This window comes from Podarcis erhardii (assembly GCF_964252035.2).
Source record: "Podarcis erhardii genome assembly, chromosome: 5".
Lineage (NCBI taxonomy): Eukaryota > Metazoa > Chordata > Lepidosauria > Squamata > Lacertidae > Podarcis > Podarcis erhardii.
Window position 1 is genome coordinate 43,037,159 of NC_138509.1, and position 16,475 is coordinate 43,053,633.

The 16,475-nt window shown below is 39.1% G+C and overlaps 1 protein-coding gene across 2 annotated transcripts in view; it reads right to left on the bottom strand.

The window, feature by feature from the left end:
• MKI67 (marker of proliferation Ki-67) overlaps positions 1–16,475 on the bottom strand; it is a 36,659-nt gene that overhangs the window by 15,307 nt on the left and 4,877 nt on the right. For both annotated transcript variants that reach the window (XM_081863129.1, XM_081863130.1), the window contains exons 2-11: positions 15,932–16,044; positions 13,964–14,045; positions 13,756–13,871; positions 12,032–12,101; positions 11,383–11,461; positions 9,100–10,542; positions 6,286–6,515; positions 3,213–3,828; positions 2,329–2,459; positions 796–988 (exon numbers count right to left, since the gene is read on the bottom strand). In XM_081863129.1, the coding sequence (XP_081719255.1) occupies positions 796–988; positions 2,329–2,459; positions 3,213–3,828; positions 6,286–6,515; positions 9,100–10,542; positions 11,383–11,461; positions 12,032–12,101; positions 13,756–13,871; positions 13,964–14,045; positions 15,932–16,023 (3,052 nt within the window). In that variant the 5' untranslated portion in view covers positions 16,024–16,044. The remainder of the gene's footprint in view (positions 1–795; positions 989–2,328; positions 2,460–3,212; positions 3,829–6,285; positions 6,516–9,099; positions 10,543–11,382; positions 11,462–12,031; positions 12,102–13,755; positions 13,872–13,963; positions 14,046–15,931; positions 16,045–16,475) is intronic.

Below are 16,475 nucleotides of genomic sequence, written 5' to 3' on the forward strand. Positions count from 1 at the left end.
TATTCTCTCAGACTGCTTCCCCTGCTCCTTGCAGGTTGTGCATTCCTACAGCTCTGAGCATCTTGCTGGGTTCAATATCACCTAGGGTTAGTCCAGTCCTAGCCGTACACTTCTAGAGGACTGGGAGCATATCAGAGTAGCATGCTGCAGTGAAACAAGAAGGCTATTGCCATCATGCCCTGCTTGTGGGCTTCCCATAGTGATCCGGTTGGCTACTCCGGGAAACAGTATGCTGGCCCAGAAAGCCAGGTCTTCTTAAAAAGTTAACAAAACAGCACCAATCTATTTTATCCTTCCATTCACAGTTCTGTGGATCAAAGCCATAAGAAAGTCTTATAGCAAGTGCCATCTTAGGATGTGAACTTCCTCATGCGATAGGATAAATATATCTTAAGATGGCACTAGCAGCCAATGGTTATTTAAGAAATATACTTGGAACTTTGTGACATACATGCACTTTCTACATTACTACAGCTTTATCCTTGCAAAAACATAGATATGTTGAGATATATTGACTAGTTGAAGGGCATGAAGCAAGATTCATGGATGAACAGAGATTTAAACATAGGTCTTTCTGGCCCGTCACTGACTTAAACGGAATGCTACTTTGTACAAACTAGGTTTGATTTTGTTAGAACAGCATGTGTTTGTTTCAGACAGTAAAACCAACCAAGTTCTTTATATGACCAATCCAACCATTTTCCATGGGATGCAAGTGAACTCCTTATAGGCTTGCAAAATATTTGGTACTGTACAAGAAAAAAAAATCATTTCACCAAGACACTAACAATTTACCTGTAAAACTTTCATTTAAGTCATCATGTTTCTTCAAAGGATAGTTGATCATCACTTTAGGGACTTGTACAGCAGCATTCACAATACTGGTATGAGCTTTTCCAATCACAATTGGAGCAGGGGAATTTGCATGGCCTGTAGTAAAGTGACCCTTGACTTTTCTTATTGGCGTTTTTAGCATGGAAACGTTGTTCTGAAAACAAAATATACAATTAAACCTTTGAGTCTGATCACTGAGGCTCAGAGTACATGTAAGTCCTGGTGCTCGCAGCTCAACTACCATTTACTTCAAAGTTGGATACAGTTCTGAATGTCAAGTCCAGTATGCACAATAAATCCAAGCAAAAAAAAAAAAAGCAGACAGAGCTTTCATCCATTTTTCCTTCTTGAAACGTTTTGCTGCTTGGCAGCAGCAGAAACTACAAACATAGAGCTCACATCTGGCCAGTCACATCTTGCCTCCCCAACAACATACTAAAAATTCTCAGTGCATTGTTGCACTGTTGCTTAGAGTGGCTTTTGCCAATTCTAAGTCATTTCCATCCTTTTACTTAAGTAGTACTGAGAAAAGACTGCAAAAATAGCATAGGAAATCCAATTTTGCATATCTTATTTGATAAAGGCCATTTATGTATGTATATATAGAGGTATTTGAGAATAAGAGTATAATAGTACAGAATGGCATTCAAACTGCTTAACATCCTGTAAGGCTACAAGAGTATTACACCCATATTACAGACAATGTTGGCTAGAAGCCATTGTTCTTACAGATCATTCAGCCTGCTTTACTTAACCTACAAGCTTTTAAGTAGCAAATACGGCTCTTAAAATATTTTTTCTTTTTGCTTGTGGGCCAGTGTGTGGGCAGGCCACTTTGGTTGTGGACAGAACATGGTCTTGCTCCATCTACCAGACATTGCCTGCCTTTCTACTTGCTCTCATCATGCACCTAGAATTCATCTCCATTCATTTTACCATATCCTCTCTCAAAAGAAAATATGATGCATACTCATTAACATTAGCAACATCAATTTATCCATAATTTTCCCAAGCCCAGTTTTAACCTACTTTACAAACTGCTGTCCTTTATATTACTCATATATACTCCAATGTGGTAATTCAGGCTGGTTTCATTATCCAAAAGGCATGCACACCAAGAGAACACATCTCTAAACTCAGAGTAGTGCGAAAGAATCTGATCTGCACATTTGCTCTGGAATTCCATGCAATTATTTGGGGGGGGGGGCAAGGTGGAGGACATTTGAAGCTGCCTTATACAAAGCAGAACTATTGGTCCATCCATCCCAGTGATGTCTATTCTGACTTGGTGGAATAGATCTCAAGTTGTCTAGAAGTGCCAGGGACTGAAACTGGTACTTCATGCATAAAGACCATCTATCAAAAAGCTAAAGACCCTTCCCATCCCTGGTTTCAAAGAATTCCAGACTCTGGCATTTAATGACTGGAAAATGGAATGCTTCAATATATTTACTAAATGCAGGGTATTAGTTTTGATCACTGCTAGAGAATTACCTTTGATGGTTTTGTTGAGTTCTTCTTGGCTGACCTCTTCTTGGCTGATCTTTTAAGACCACATTTTGCAGCACTGCTTACTTGAGATTTTGGAACACCCTGTTTCACTATATCTGCCCAAGACTTTGCAACTGGAATGATAATTGTTCAAGATTGCTAGTTATTTCTATGCTTAAAACACATTTTTAATAAAACCAACATTTTCTAGATTTGTAGATTCATTTGTTCTAATGCATTTTTAAGCCAGGGTTGTCAGCCTGATGCCCATGAAGGCTTTCATTGGTACCTCTGGACATGTGCCAATTCCAAGCTTTATTTTTTTAATTAAAAAACCCACAACTCTCTAGCCCTCCCACAAATGGGGGGGGGGGGGAGAAATGTGCATGTATCTTCTAAACCAGTGTTTCTCAAACTTGGTTCCATCATCCCTGACCACTGGTCTTGCTAGCTAGGGATTATGTGAGTTGTAGGCCAACAACAGCTGGGGGGCCAAGTTTGAGCAATTTCTGTGAAATGAAATTGAGTGCGGTGTGACCACCTTGTTTATTTTTCCTGGTACTGAGTAATGTCCCATTATAGCATTCATGTGATCTCCACAATCAGGATTAGTAGGACCTAAATGACTTCCCATGGTTAGCATAAGATTTGAGGGTGCCTCTCTAATTCTGTGTTAGACCATGCTCCTCCTTGTAGCCATTTTGTGTTACGCCACACATATCTCATAGTAGCTATTTTGTGATGGGCACCCTCACTCTATCAATATTCAAACTGTGCCCACTGATCCAAAAAGGCTGGTAAACCCTGCAGTCTTTTATAATACTATATGCTGTATCTGATTGTTTTGTGGAATATCAAACGACACTAACAAAGCAATAATGACAAACCTATCAAGTTGGCTTTGGAAGCACCACTTTGCCTTTTAGAGTGAATTACACCCATTACTCCACTTCTCCTACACAAAGAACTTCTTGGAGTAGCATTTTTGCTCCTCTTTGTTGAACGAGCAGCTTTGCATTCTTGAACAGTAGGTTCAGATGTCTTTACTTCAGTGAACTCTTCATCTCCGTTCATCTGACTGGAAAGAGCATCCTGTTCTTCTGAAGGTGGGCTGGTAACATGAGAAACTGAAAAGCGACCTCTTCTTTGGGGTGCATCAAAAGAAAAATTGGCTGGAGGCGAGGCAACCGGAGACCTGCGTGCTGTGGGCGAGGCAACCGGAGACCTGCGTGCTGTGGGCGAGGCAACCGGAGACCTGCGTGCTGTGGGTGAGGCAACCGGAGACCTGCGTGCTGTGGGCGAGGCAACCGGAGACTTGCGAGCTGTGGGAGAGGCAACCGGAGACTTGCGTGCTGCGGGTGAGGCAACCGGAGACTTGCGTGCTGCGGGCGAGGCAACTGGAGACCTGCGTGCTGCGGGCGAGGCAACCGGAGACCTGCGTGCTGAGGGTGAGGCAGCATTCTTAGATGAACTATTCTCATGCTGAACCCCTTCAGGGAAACTCTGTAGAGAAAGAGGGATTTTTAAAAAAGTTAATACAAAGAACTTCTAATGAGATATCAAATGTGGCATAGCACATAAGCAGAACTTAAACTGAGGAGACCTGAATTTGGGAATCTAGTGTACCACTTAGGTTTACAACCGTATCATACTGCAGTGGTTGAATGGATAAAATGTTCTCTATGTTGTCCTGAGATCCTAAGAGGAAGTAGAGGATAGCAATTTGAAGTATAAATATCCACTTACAGATTTCAGTAGTTGCCCAGGAACTAAGTAGTTGTAACTGGTACTTCATTCAAGCGCATCTCCTTACTATAACATTTGTACAAGCTGGTTTGTTAAGACAAATTATTTTGGACATCTACATTGGCAACCGTGCCCCTATTATCTACAGAAAAGCATGCGAAGTTAGAGCTACATACTTTGACACACAAACTGTTAAGTGCTCCTTTTCAATTAACCTTTCTTTCTTGGGTAAATAGGGATGAGAAACCTTTTGGTGTCCTGCAGGTAGCAGTGGTTTACCAACCCACCCCCCACCCCCTTTGGCACCCATGAAATACCTCAGTAACTATCTCATCAAAAATCCACAATATGTAAGAAATAGCTTGCTCTTCTTGCTCAGTTTGTTTGCACTTAGTCAGCTACACCTATAAACATGTCCACATGTCACTGGATGCCAGGATTAAAGTATAAAGAGCTTCTTCCTGGGAGAGAATGCAGTAGTGGTTGGTGCATGTGCTCTTTTCTTCACTAATGCATGTCTGCAGCATTCTATAATTATGTCTCTTTTTCCATACTTTTAGACTTAGCAGTCTTTTCATTTTATAATAAAAAGCCAACCCGCGGCAGCCATTTTGTGATTAGTAAGAACAGCACTTTCTCCAAATTTAAGATGTGCTCACTGGTTCAAAGTTTGGCGACTTCTGGCCTAACTCTTATCAGCTCCAGTGAGTAGAGCCAAGGGTTAATGATGATGAGAGCTATAATCCACCAAAATCTGGAAGGCCAGACACATGAAGAGGCCTAGGAAGAAACCACACAGACACACATCATGTCCTAGCCCAGAGAAAAGGAACATTTTTGGATCCACAGGCCAGTCTAGCAAGCCAAATTTTACAAGTGTGCGGGGCCATCCTCCTGCTGAAATCACAAATGATGTCAAGGGATTTGGTGCTCTGAAACCCCAAATTTAAGACTTCAAAGCACTAGCAGGGAGCAAGGCAACGTGTTTTTCCACATCATTTCAATAGCTGTTTCTTTGTAAATCCAGTTGCTGAAATGAAAGGAGGGACATGACACCTGAACCAAGTAGGAACATCTTCGCTTTGCATCAGCCACTGGGTTCCTGCTTTGTGCACTGCTTCAAAGGATCCCAACAACCAGCTGATTTGGAAGCGACTCAAGCTGGTTTGGCCAACTGCCTCCCTCACTTGTGGGCCAATGGGGAAGCCTGTCAAGCCAAGATTGGCCTGCAAGCCAGAGGTTCCTCAAACCTGTCCTAGCCCTTCTCCTTAAATGAGAGCTTTCCTCCTCCTTTTTTAAAGGGCACTGTCAAGCCAAAATTAAGAACTTTTATTCAGTGAGAATGGACTGCATTCATTCAAGTACACATCTTTTCTGCTCATTTCTTTTAAATAAGATAAAACACTTATCTTTGAGAGGCCTTCCTCAAACGAAGCACAGGACAGCACACAACATGATAAAACGAAATACAATCACTACAACTACTAAATTGAAAAACCACAATACAGAACAGTAACATCAAACTACTTGCTCCAACCTACAATGGAGTCATATTGTCCCTTGCTGCAATTTTATTTATTTTTACTCATAATCCAACTTTTAATAAAAATGCCAGTTCTCAAGAGAGTTATTGTACAGCAGGTGAAAACAAGGGGCTAGACCCCACTCATCCCATGGTGGAAACAAGTCTTCCCTTGCTATCATTTGTCAGGGAGCAAGACCTCTGAAGCAAATGGTCAAGCAACTGGAACTTGCTCAACCCACACTGGAAATAATATTTCCCTGCATTCAAGATCATAAACCTGTCTCAAGGACACTTCATTTACCCTGACAACTTCTGAATTAAGAAATTTTAGGCAGGGATCCTATACCTACTTACTTGTAAGCCCCATTGGAAGGAATGGATAATATCCAATTATATTGTGGCATTAGAACAAATTTACTCTCAAGGGGGCCTTCTTCCCTGCACCCCAGCTCTCATGTGTCCACCAATCCTGCTTCAAAGTGTTTGGACCCTCTGGAGATTTGGTGCAGGGGGGGGGGCATACAGAGCAACAGGGGAAGGAGTTTTCTTACACTATGTTGGATTTCACCCATGGGACTTATATCTTAGTATGCATGTACAGGATTGTTAGAAACACACACACGAAGAATGAGAAGCAGAAGACTTGATCTGGGTGCTTTTGAGGCATTTCAGTACAGAAAATTATTTACCTTGATTCGAGATTGTCTAAATTTCAAAACCGCTCGAGGCGAGTTTCCAAATGGCAAGCTCAGTCGTGCTGGAGTTGCACCTCTTTTAAGCGGTGAGTTTGGAGGTAAGCGTTTATCAAACAATTCAGGACTCAAGTGCCCACCAAAGGACACCCTCTTTCTCTTTCCAAGAGGCTGAATTAATATGTCAGGTTCTTCGTCCTTCCGCTTTTTAGGTGATTTCTTAACTTCTACAAAAGAGCAAAACATACCAAATTCAATATACCAACTTACAAAGCTAATCAGAAGGTTGATTCATTTTAGGTAATTTATCTAAAAGAAAGACAGAAGAAAGTTGTTCTGAATTCCAACATAAATATTTAGCTCCAATCACAAAGGGAGTAAAAGGTAAAAGTAAAGGACCCCTGGACAGTTAAGTCCAGTTGACTTCAACTATGGGGTACGGCGCTCACCTCCGCTTTCATGCAGAGGGGGCCAGCATTTGTCTGCAGACAACTTTTCCAGGTCATGTGGCCAGCATGGCTAAACCACTTCTGGTACAATGGTACCCCATGACGGAAGCCAGAGAGCAGCATGGAAATGCCATTTACCTTCCCACTGCAGTGGTACCTATTTAACTACTCGCGCTTGTATGCTTTTGAACTGCTAGGTTGGCAGGAGCTGAGATAGAGCAATGGGAGCTCACCCCATAGCACTGATTCAAACTGCTGACCTCACGATCGGCAAGAGGTTTGGTGGTTTCAGAATGTAAAGGTAGGCTGTTGTTGACTTTTGTTTACTATGTTAAATAAGCAGGATTACTTGATAGCAGGGATAGACTAATTAATGAAATCTATTGGATTTGTCCAAAAACATATAAAAAGATAGGTTTTCAAATTGCCTTGATATTGAGGTATTTTGTACGTTTACCTGCAATTACGATGCTTTAGATTATATGAAATACTTTTAAAGTGTGAAATACTTTAAGCTGACATGGAACTTGCTAATAAACAATAATAATAAACAAATATTATTATTGGAACCAAATGGAGAATGAGGTATCCTATTCAAACTTGTAGTTGGCTAAAATAAGGAACATCACAGAAACTGATATAATGACCAAGAAGATACAGTTAAGTGATGAAAAAGATTTTTCTTCTTCTGTGAATTGGTTACTACATACTGAGTGTCAGTATAATTTGAATATTATTTATTGTTAATTCATTGTTTTCTGGAGTGATAACTAAAATTTCATCTTTTATGTATTTGCACCAATTCAAGAGCACTGGAGATTTTTTTTCTGTGCATACAAAAACCTGTCACAAAAGACTGCAGGTCTTTTGGACCCCCCTGATCAACTTTTAGTCTAGGGCATGGGTAGGCAAACTAAGACCCAGGGGACAGATCCGGCCCAATTGCCTTCTCAATCCAGCCCGTGGATGGTCCGGGAACCAGCATGTTTTTACATGAGTAGAACGTGTGCTTTTATTTAAAATGCATCTCTGGGTTATTTGTGGGGCATAGGAATTTGTTCATCCCCCCCCCCCATATAGTCCGGTCCCCCACAAGGTCTGAAGGACAGTGGACCAGCCCCCTGCTGAAAAATTTTGCTGCCCCCTGGTCTAGGGGGTTATTTCTGCTCCAGGTTTGTTTTGTCCTGACAGAAGACTTAACATACTCATAGTTAGATAGATAGATAGATAGATAGATAGATAGATAGATAGATAGATTCTTTATTGTCATTACACAAGTGCAACATTGCACAAGTGCAACGAAATTGGATGCCATCCCTTAAAAACAACAAAAGCAAAACAACAACAACAACCAAACAAACCACATTCCAGCCACACCCACACCCACACCCATCAAACTCCCAGGTCACACTATCGAGTTACTGCATTTAAGAAGGCCACAGCTCTTGGATAGAAACTATTTTTCAGTCTATTTGTCCTTGACTTGATGTTTCTGTATCTCCTGCCAGAAGGCAGTAGTACAAACAGACTGTGTCCCGGGTGAGATGCATCCTGCAGGATATTGTTTGCTTTCCTAAGACAACGGGAACCGTAAAATCTGCAATACTGATTTCATATTTGTAATGTTCTATTGGGTTATATTGAAACGCCTTCTACTGCACTCCAGTAGAAGACCCCTAACAGAAACTTAGGCATTTGTTTCTGTTTTGCTTTTTCTTTTCTTAACACTGTCAGGTCACATATTCCAAATAGTTTTTGTGTTAAACTCTTTTGGAATGTGATACCAACAGAAACCTATTTTTTCTTTTAAACCAGTCACTTTGAAGTAAATCATCCCCCCCCCCCGCCCCAGTATGCCCTTAAAGAGGTCTCTTGGACCTAAATACAAGACTGATAGTGTCAGAAAATGAGTGTATGATGACACTTCAGTATCAAAATAGTAAGGATACTTTCTGTTAAAGTAAGATTTTAAAAACAGAACTAGTAAGAGATAAAAATTGAGTTTTTGTAGGGTTTTTTTTTCTTCATTACTATTAAGGAATTTTCCTTTGTAATGTTGGTTGTCTATATTTATATGTACCTGTTTAAAGCAAAATAAAAGTTATATATATATATATATATATATATATATATATATATATATAGAAAAATCTGTTGGGGTTATTTTTAGTGCACTGTACTTCCCTTAATCGTAGTAACCAAATTCCTTTGGTATTCATACAAGTTTTATAAATAGAAGAACCAACAAACTTCGAATAAAATTACATAAAGAGAGCAAAATTACAAGTTCAAGAAAAAGTCACGACAAATTTCTGAAACAATCTCAAAATGATAGTCTTAGGCTTGTACTGCAAGTGCTTACCTGACTTTCTTTTTATAGTAAATGCGCTTGCCGCATTCAGTTCTGAAGCAGTCTCACCATCAGCTGGCACTGGTATATTATTTTCATGACCTGGTATATAGTGTTTATTATCAAAACTCTGGTTGTGGGCCTTCATCGTTGGTTCTTTTATTTTATCATCCTCCTCCTCCTGGAGCCAGTTTCCCTCTTTTTCAGGTGGCTGGTTAGGTGTGCACATGCAACCTGTTCCAGAAGTATCTACAGGAACTTCTAATGACTCCTCTGAATTGATATGCATCTGCTCTGTAGAAAAGTGCCCATTTAAAAAGTCTTCATTTTGCTTAATGCTCCTCCGGGGGCTTTTACTGTTACGACAGCGAAATGAATAGGCAATCATTCCAGAGTTTCTATCTTTTTGTGTGTTGTTCATAGAAATCTCATTTGTTGCTTTCAGAGTTTGCATTGGTTCTATGGCCAGAACTTCATTCTTGCCTTTTATTTTAAAAAACTTTTCAGTCGAGGCAACAAAATCAGGCTCCGTTGCACTAACATTCATTAAGCACTCTTCAATTTCAGAAGAGGTTTCTGTGGAATTCTTCAGTTCAATCAATGAATCTACCTGTTGCATTCTAGATTTTGAAGAACGTCTAGAATTTCTAGAACGTGGACTAGAATAAGTTTGAAAACTCTCTTTATTAGACTTTGGTATGGACAAAATGCTTTCAACCGATCTGCAAGTATCTGTTAAGTTAGCTTTGATTTCCATATCAGTTGTCTTTGTTGGCTCTTCTTCTGACTTTTCAGGGTGCCCTGCTCTATCTGCAGGTTCCAATGATACTATGGAACATGATTCATGGAAATACCTTGCACTTTGTCTACTTGCTGTTAGATTTGTATCATTACTTGCATTTTTAATCCCTTCAGTTCCATCTAGTTCATTCTCTTCTGCTTTCTGGAAATTTAAATGATTGGTGCCTTCACTTTCTTGCTTCCGTTCTGCAGCATAACCTTGAAGACCCAAAGATGACCTTTTGGATCTGTTCCTTTCAACAGATCTTAGATTTGATATCACACTGTTTATTTCTTGACTTTTAATATAACGAGAATGTTCAAATTCATTCCAAATTACACCTTCAGTCTTCTTAGTTTGACCAGTTTCAGATATCCTGTGTGGTATCTGAGATGCAGCTTCTTCCAAGGTATCATTACCATCTTTTCTGGCTAAGTGTTCTTCTTTTGACTGCAGAAATGTTTCATTTCTAACATCTTTCTCTGCTATTTTTGTATCAGGTTCGTGCTTCACTAATTCATAAAGTTCGCTAAAAGGAGACATTTCATTTTTCCTTTCTGAACTGAAGGTTTTGTATGTAGATTGGGGTGTGCCATACTGTCCAGTAATAAATTCTTGAATTTTTGTCTTGTCACTTTCATTAGTATTCCGATTTTCCCAGTCAAGTTTCTTTTCTAAGAAGAGATTTTTAAAAGAATACATTTTTAAACAATGTGTTCTTTAAAAGTATTTCTATTTTTGGTATAATGATTAAGTTAGATGAAACAGTGTTACCAAATTCTACAGTCAGTTAAGGTTCTGATCATAGGGCAAATATATTTTTGAGGAATTAAGTAAAATCAACAACACCTGCTTCTACATAGAAAATAAGATTTAACATAAAAGTCCTGAACATACAGCTCAGACATTCCCAAATGCACTCATATGAAGCTACTTTGCAACCGATACTGAGAATAGCATGCCCATAGTGAATGGACTCTTAAAACTTATCCGTGTATGCAATAGACTCTCTCTCTCTCTCTCTCTCTCTCTCTCTCTCTGTGTGTGTGTGTAAAAAAGTACATTGACAAACATCAGCATAATCTGTAATATAAATTTAAGATTTATCTACTTGTGAACTCTAATCATCATCCAGAGCAAACAAAAAAAGTGGCTGTCTGAATATCAGTTCCCGCTTCTTCTCTTTTGCCATGCCTGGAGCAGCTGGCAATACAACCTGCAGTGGAACTGGCAGGAAATAGAACTGGAAGGGGTTTTTTCAGCCTACAAGGTGTATTCTCTAAAATATTTTGCTTCCTGCTACTGGAGAGATGGGTGGAGACAACCCATATCAAGGATCACATTCATCCCTACAGGAGAAACTAATTCACCAAATCTTGCTTCATCTGTTCCCTCCTACAGCAGAATCCCAGTAAATGCTTTGATTTCAACTACTACGTATCTGTTTATGTAGCTTTACATTTTCTTGCCATTCAAGGCCTAACAGTGGTAAATAAGCTAAAATAACTACCAACCAGAAATCTGAGGACTTTTAGATTCTGAATTCCGACAGTGCAACAACTCCTCCTGTTCTTCCTGCAGAATATGAAGAACCTGTAAATTTGTACACAATGTATCAGATCAATGAATGTTTTATTTGTTTTAGAAGTTCACAAAATTGTGCCTATGGAAAGTATTAATTGGTTTATTTTTGAAGTAAATATTTATATGGTATTGAATAATTTAACTGAGTAGATTTCACTAGAACCCACCACCTCTAACCTAGTTCCATTTATTCTTAAGAAAAAGCTTCAGCTGTTTATTTATCTTCACCCCCTAAACTAGGAGTAACAGCTATCTTGAAAATAATCTATCATCTTTGAATACAGTTGTTCTTGCATAATCATTAAAAAAATATGATATGAAAATGTGCTGTTAAAAGAATGCTTCCAAAACATCTATTAAAAGCATACATTCTCAGTAATATATTACTTTGGAGAGAAGAGTGCTGGCATTAAAACGTTTCTGTGAATACAGTTGCCATCCACACATAAAAAAGGGAGACTCTACATCTGCAGGTAAAAAACCCACTTAAGGAGATCGGGAATATGGAAACCTATAGCTACATATTTCATTCAGTCCAGCAAAATGCAAAGGTGCATTTCATTGTATTCAGGAAGTTACCTGTAATGTTTCATTCTCTTGAGACCTGGAACTCCTCTTCCGTGGAAGTAATGAAGGTGGATATTCAAACCTGTTTAAAGGTATTAGGTAGGCTTAATATTGATTTGTTTATTCCACTGATGAGCTAAATACCCTGGCTGCAAACCAGTTGTTGAAAACTCTTTGGGCTGGATAATGCAAAGAAAGCACCAGCCTTAACAGTCATAGAGCCAAACAAGAAGTGTAAGTAGCAACAAATTGAGAAGCAGTCAGGGAGGTGAATAAAGGAGATGAGTTCTGGGATCAGGCTTGGCTATGAGACAGTCAGTTTTGGCTGCCTGAGACCTGACCTTTACAGAGAGCAGGACAAGGGGACTGTGACGTTGCTCTTGCTTCTTGACTCTTGTGCAGCTTTCAATACCATTGCCCGTAGTATCCTCCTGAACTGACTCAGTGGAATGGACACTGGTATCACTATGTTACTGGGCTTCCATTCCTGCAGTCCTGAGAACAGCACCAGAAGAGTGCTTTATGAATCTCTGACAGTTATGTTATGGAGTACCCCTGGGTACAATTGTATCCCCCAGTGCTATTTAAAATCTATACAAAGCCACCAGAAGCCACATGGAGCCTGGACCTGTGCCCGGACACAGTGGTGGGACAGATGAGGGAAAATAAGCTGAGGTTGAATCCTGCAAAGGTGGAGGCACTATAGGTGTCTGGATCCCATGTGCAATAAACTGATCAATTACGTGCCATGGATGAGGTTACACTTCACCTGAATTAGCTGGTATGCAATTTGGAGATGCTTTTGGATCCAGCTTTGTCAATGGAAGCCCAGGTAACCTCAGTAGTTCATGCATTAATGATTTCAAAGCTGGATTACTGCAATGCACTGTAAGTAAGTTTCACTTTTACTGACCCAGAAACCGCAGTTAATGCAGAATGCTGCAATACAGTTGCTGAAATGATTGGGATCCTATCAACATATAACACCTCTGCTCAGATATCTACACTGGCTGCCAGTTTGTTACCAGGCTAAGTTCATGGTGTCACTATTAGTATACAAACCCATAACAGTTTTGGACCACTTTACCTGTGGCATCACTTTACCCCATATACCCCCCATCAACCACTTCTATCGGCAGAACTGACACAGCACAACATACGTAATACTCATTCCGCAGTTACAAAACCACAATTTTTTGTTGTTGCAGCACCTACACTTTGTAACTCTCTACCTACTAATATCAGATAGGAGTCTTGACTGTAGTATTTTCAATGCCTGCTTAAAACATGTTTAGGCTAGCCTACACAGACAAGTTGAATGATGCAATGCATTTTAATCTCCCTTTGTTTACTGATGATTTTAATTATCTTTTTAATACTTTTAAATACCTGTTTTTAACTGTCTTGTACTGATAATTTTAACATACTCTTTTTTATAACCGCTTAGAGGCTTTACTACAATCAAGCAGTATATAAAAGTTGTGAAATATAGGTGGTGACCATTTTGCATGCGTCCAATTGATGTGTGGCCTTCCATGCATGCCATTTTCTGACCCAGAAGGGGATGGAATGGGCTTAAACACAATATGACTCAAAATGCAACCCCTGCACAAAGGAGTTGCCTGAACATAAAATAAACTCATTAAAAATTCCAATGACTTGACCCAACCTAGGCAACGTGACAAGAGTAATTTTATTTAAGTAGATCCATAGCTGTGTATAGCATTGTTACCTACCTGAAAGAACGATCAATAATAGTGAATACATCTCCATGCTTTAAGTACGTAGGCTGCTGAAAAATATTTCCATTGAGTTCTGTTGGGTTTGCAGGACTTAAGTTAAACAAAGTTGCCTAAAAATAGATTTAAAAAAATTCAGCTCAGTCAATTAAGAAAGGTCCAAGAGACACTCAACAAATCAATACAAAAAAATAAGAATACATACCTCCTTATTTTCATTGACTTCGATTTTACAATGTTCTTTGGAAACCTGAGGCAGCTGAATTCTGATGTCACACTCTCTTTTCCTTTAAATATAATCATGCAGTTTTCAGATTAACATTTGTATATTATGCAGAGATAAAGGGTTTTTTTTATATAAAAAATGCCATAATGCTACTATTCAAATATTAGAAAAATTATAAAGACAAACTATGTAGTATTATGAAAACTGAACTTGTTTTAACTGAAAAAACCACTAATGTTTACTGTTGGCATGCCATAAACCAGAGATGGCTAATCAATTCAGGGTCTAGAGCCACACTGGTCCAGGGTGAATCATGATATCTACATGCCAAAGCAAGCATGCCCAAAGTGTAAATGTGTCCATGGCTAGAATTGCAGTTCGTAAGCTGCCTTCAAAAAGCTTTTATATTCTATCAACACTATTTAAAATCCTTTTTTGATAAGCTGTTATTATTTATTAAATTCTGTAAAATATAAATATATACATAAGAAAGAATACATTTTATGGATCAGAACAGGGGACCTGTAGAACTGGTCAATGAAGAAATAGTATTTTTTAAATGGACAAATTGGAAGGTTACAAGGGCAGGGCACAAAAAACTTTCTGGGGAACTATATATGGCTCACAGGCTATGGGTTGGCTACCTCTGCCATAAACTTTCCCCTGCCTTCATTAAATATGCACTTGGCCACTGATACCTATTCACGTAGATACTTGGAGAAAATATACTCTAAACCAGAGCAACACCTGCACCCAATAAAACCCTCCAAAGATATGAAATGTTAAACATAATGTTGCCGATATCGCTTGCTTATGTAAAACAGAAAGGCTGAATAACTATTGGAGTTAATAAAGTTCAACATTTCAGAGCAGGTTGTACACTTCAAAAATTTCTCTAGAGTTGAAAAAGAGCTCTCTCTATTGACTTTTATGTACAGTGAACTTGAAGCAGACAAGCGAAACATTAATTCGAGAACATCATAGATGCTTATATCTCCAAAAGCAAGTGAATGTTGCTCCTCTCATTTGACCCACTGAAAGCATGCTATTAACAACTTTTGCCCACAAAAATATTATAGCTTCACTTGAGTTTCAAAACTGTGAAGAAAAATTAAATTTAAACCCAAAAGTAAAGACAATTTCCTATCTACAGTGGTGCCCCGCAAGACGAATGCCTCGCAAGAAGAAAAACTTGCTAGACGAAAGAGTGAGGTGCTTCACAAGACAAATTTCCCTATGGGCTTGCTTCGCAAGACGAAAACGTCTTGCGAGTCTTTCCCCCCCCCCTTTTTCTAAGCCGCTAAGCCGCTAATAGCGCTAATCCACTAATAGGGGTGCTTCACAAGACGAAAAAACCGCAAGACGAAGAGACTCGCGGAACAAATTAATTTCGGCTTGCGAGGCCCCACTGTACTAGCTCTCAAAACGGTCCAATTTACATCAGTGTGCAAACCTAAAATGTGCACATTGCTGCAGGGCTTAGGCATGTTGACAATTTAATTGACATCTTAGGTTTTGCTATTTTAAAGTGCAAGCAGGCACCCACACATCCCCAGAAGGGGCACAAAAAGGGGCAAATACGGCCCTAAAAGAGCGAAAACAGCAAAAATGGTGTCTAGCCTTTGCAAGTGCAGTACCAGGAGCCTTTTATGCCTATGGAGAGTTGAGAGTTTAAGAAAGTAGATTGGGAGAATGACTATGGAGTTGGGTAGATTTTTGGCTTTTTTTCAGGCGTTTCTAGAGGTTTAATGGGTGTTTACAGGCTTTTTCAATGGTGCCCCAATATACATTTCACTTAAATATGTGGTGCCTTGGAACGTGACCTCCGTGTAAATGGGAGTTTCCTGTAGCAAAGATTTTACTGTTTCACTTTGTGAAAAGAACAGTTCAGACAATTAAACATTCAAAAGCTGTATTTCAAAATACCTTCCAATAAATAAGTCTTACCTTCCAAACAAACAAGAGTTTCTAGTCAGCGGAAAATGAGTTCCATCACTCCCATTCTTTTTAATGACAACAATTTTCCCAAAAAGTGGCATTTTCTCATCTGTAATTCCTACCTGTAAGGATTGAATATTGAGAACTCAATAAAAATTTACCTAATTACAATATATGATGAGCACCTTTCTAGTCAGACAATAAACCAAGAGAATTACAATTTTCTTACACTTTTCTTAAACCCAGATTATCATGAAACTGTATGTAAAAGCCCTTTATCAGGTCAATAGCTACAACATATAATGCAAATTACATTATATAATACAGGAGACACATACAAGTGTACTATTTGTACACGTATACTGTTTTGCTGCTCATTAACACTAGCTCCTAAAAAGAATTCAACTAATTTCTCAGTAACATGATCGAAGTCATAGGTGTACAAGTAATTTGAACAAGACATCTTTAAAATTAATGAATGTATTATGGCATTAGCTTTCATGGAATACAGTGCACTTCATCAGATGCACAGAGTGAGATCCTCAACTGTCAA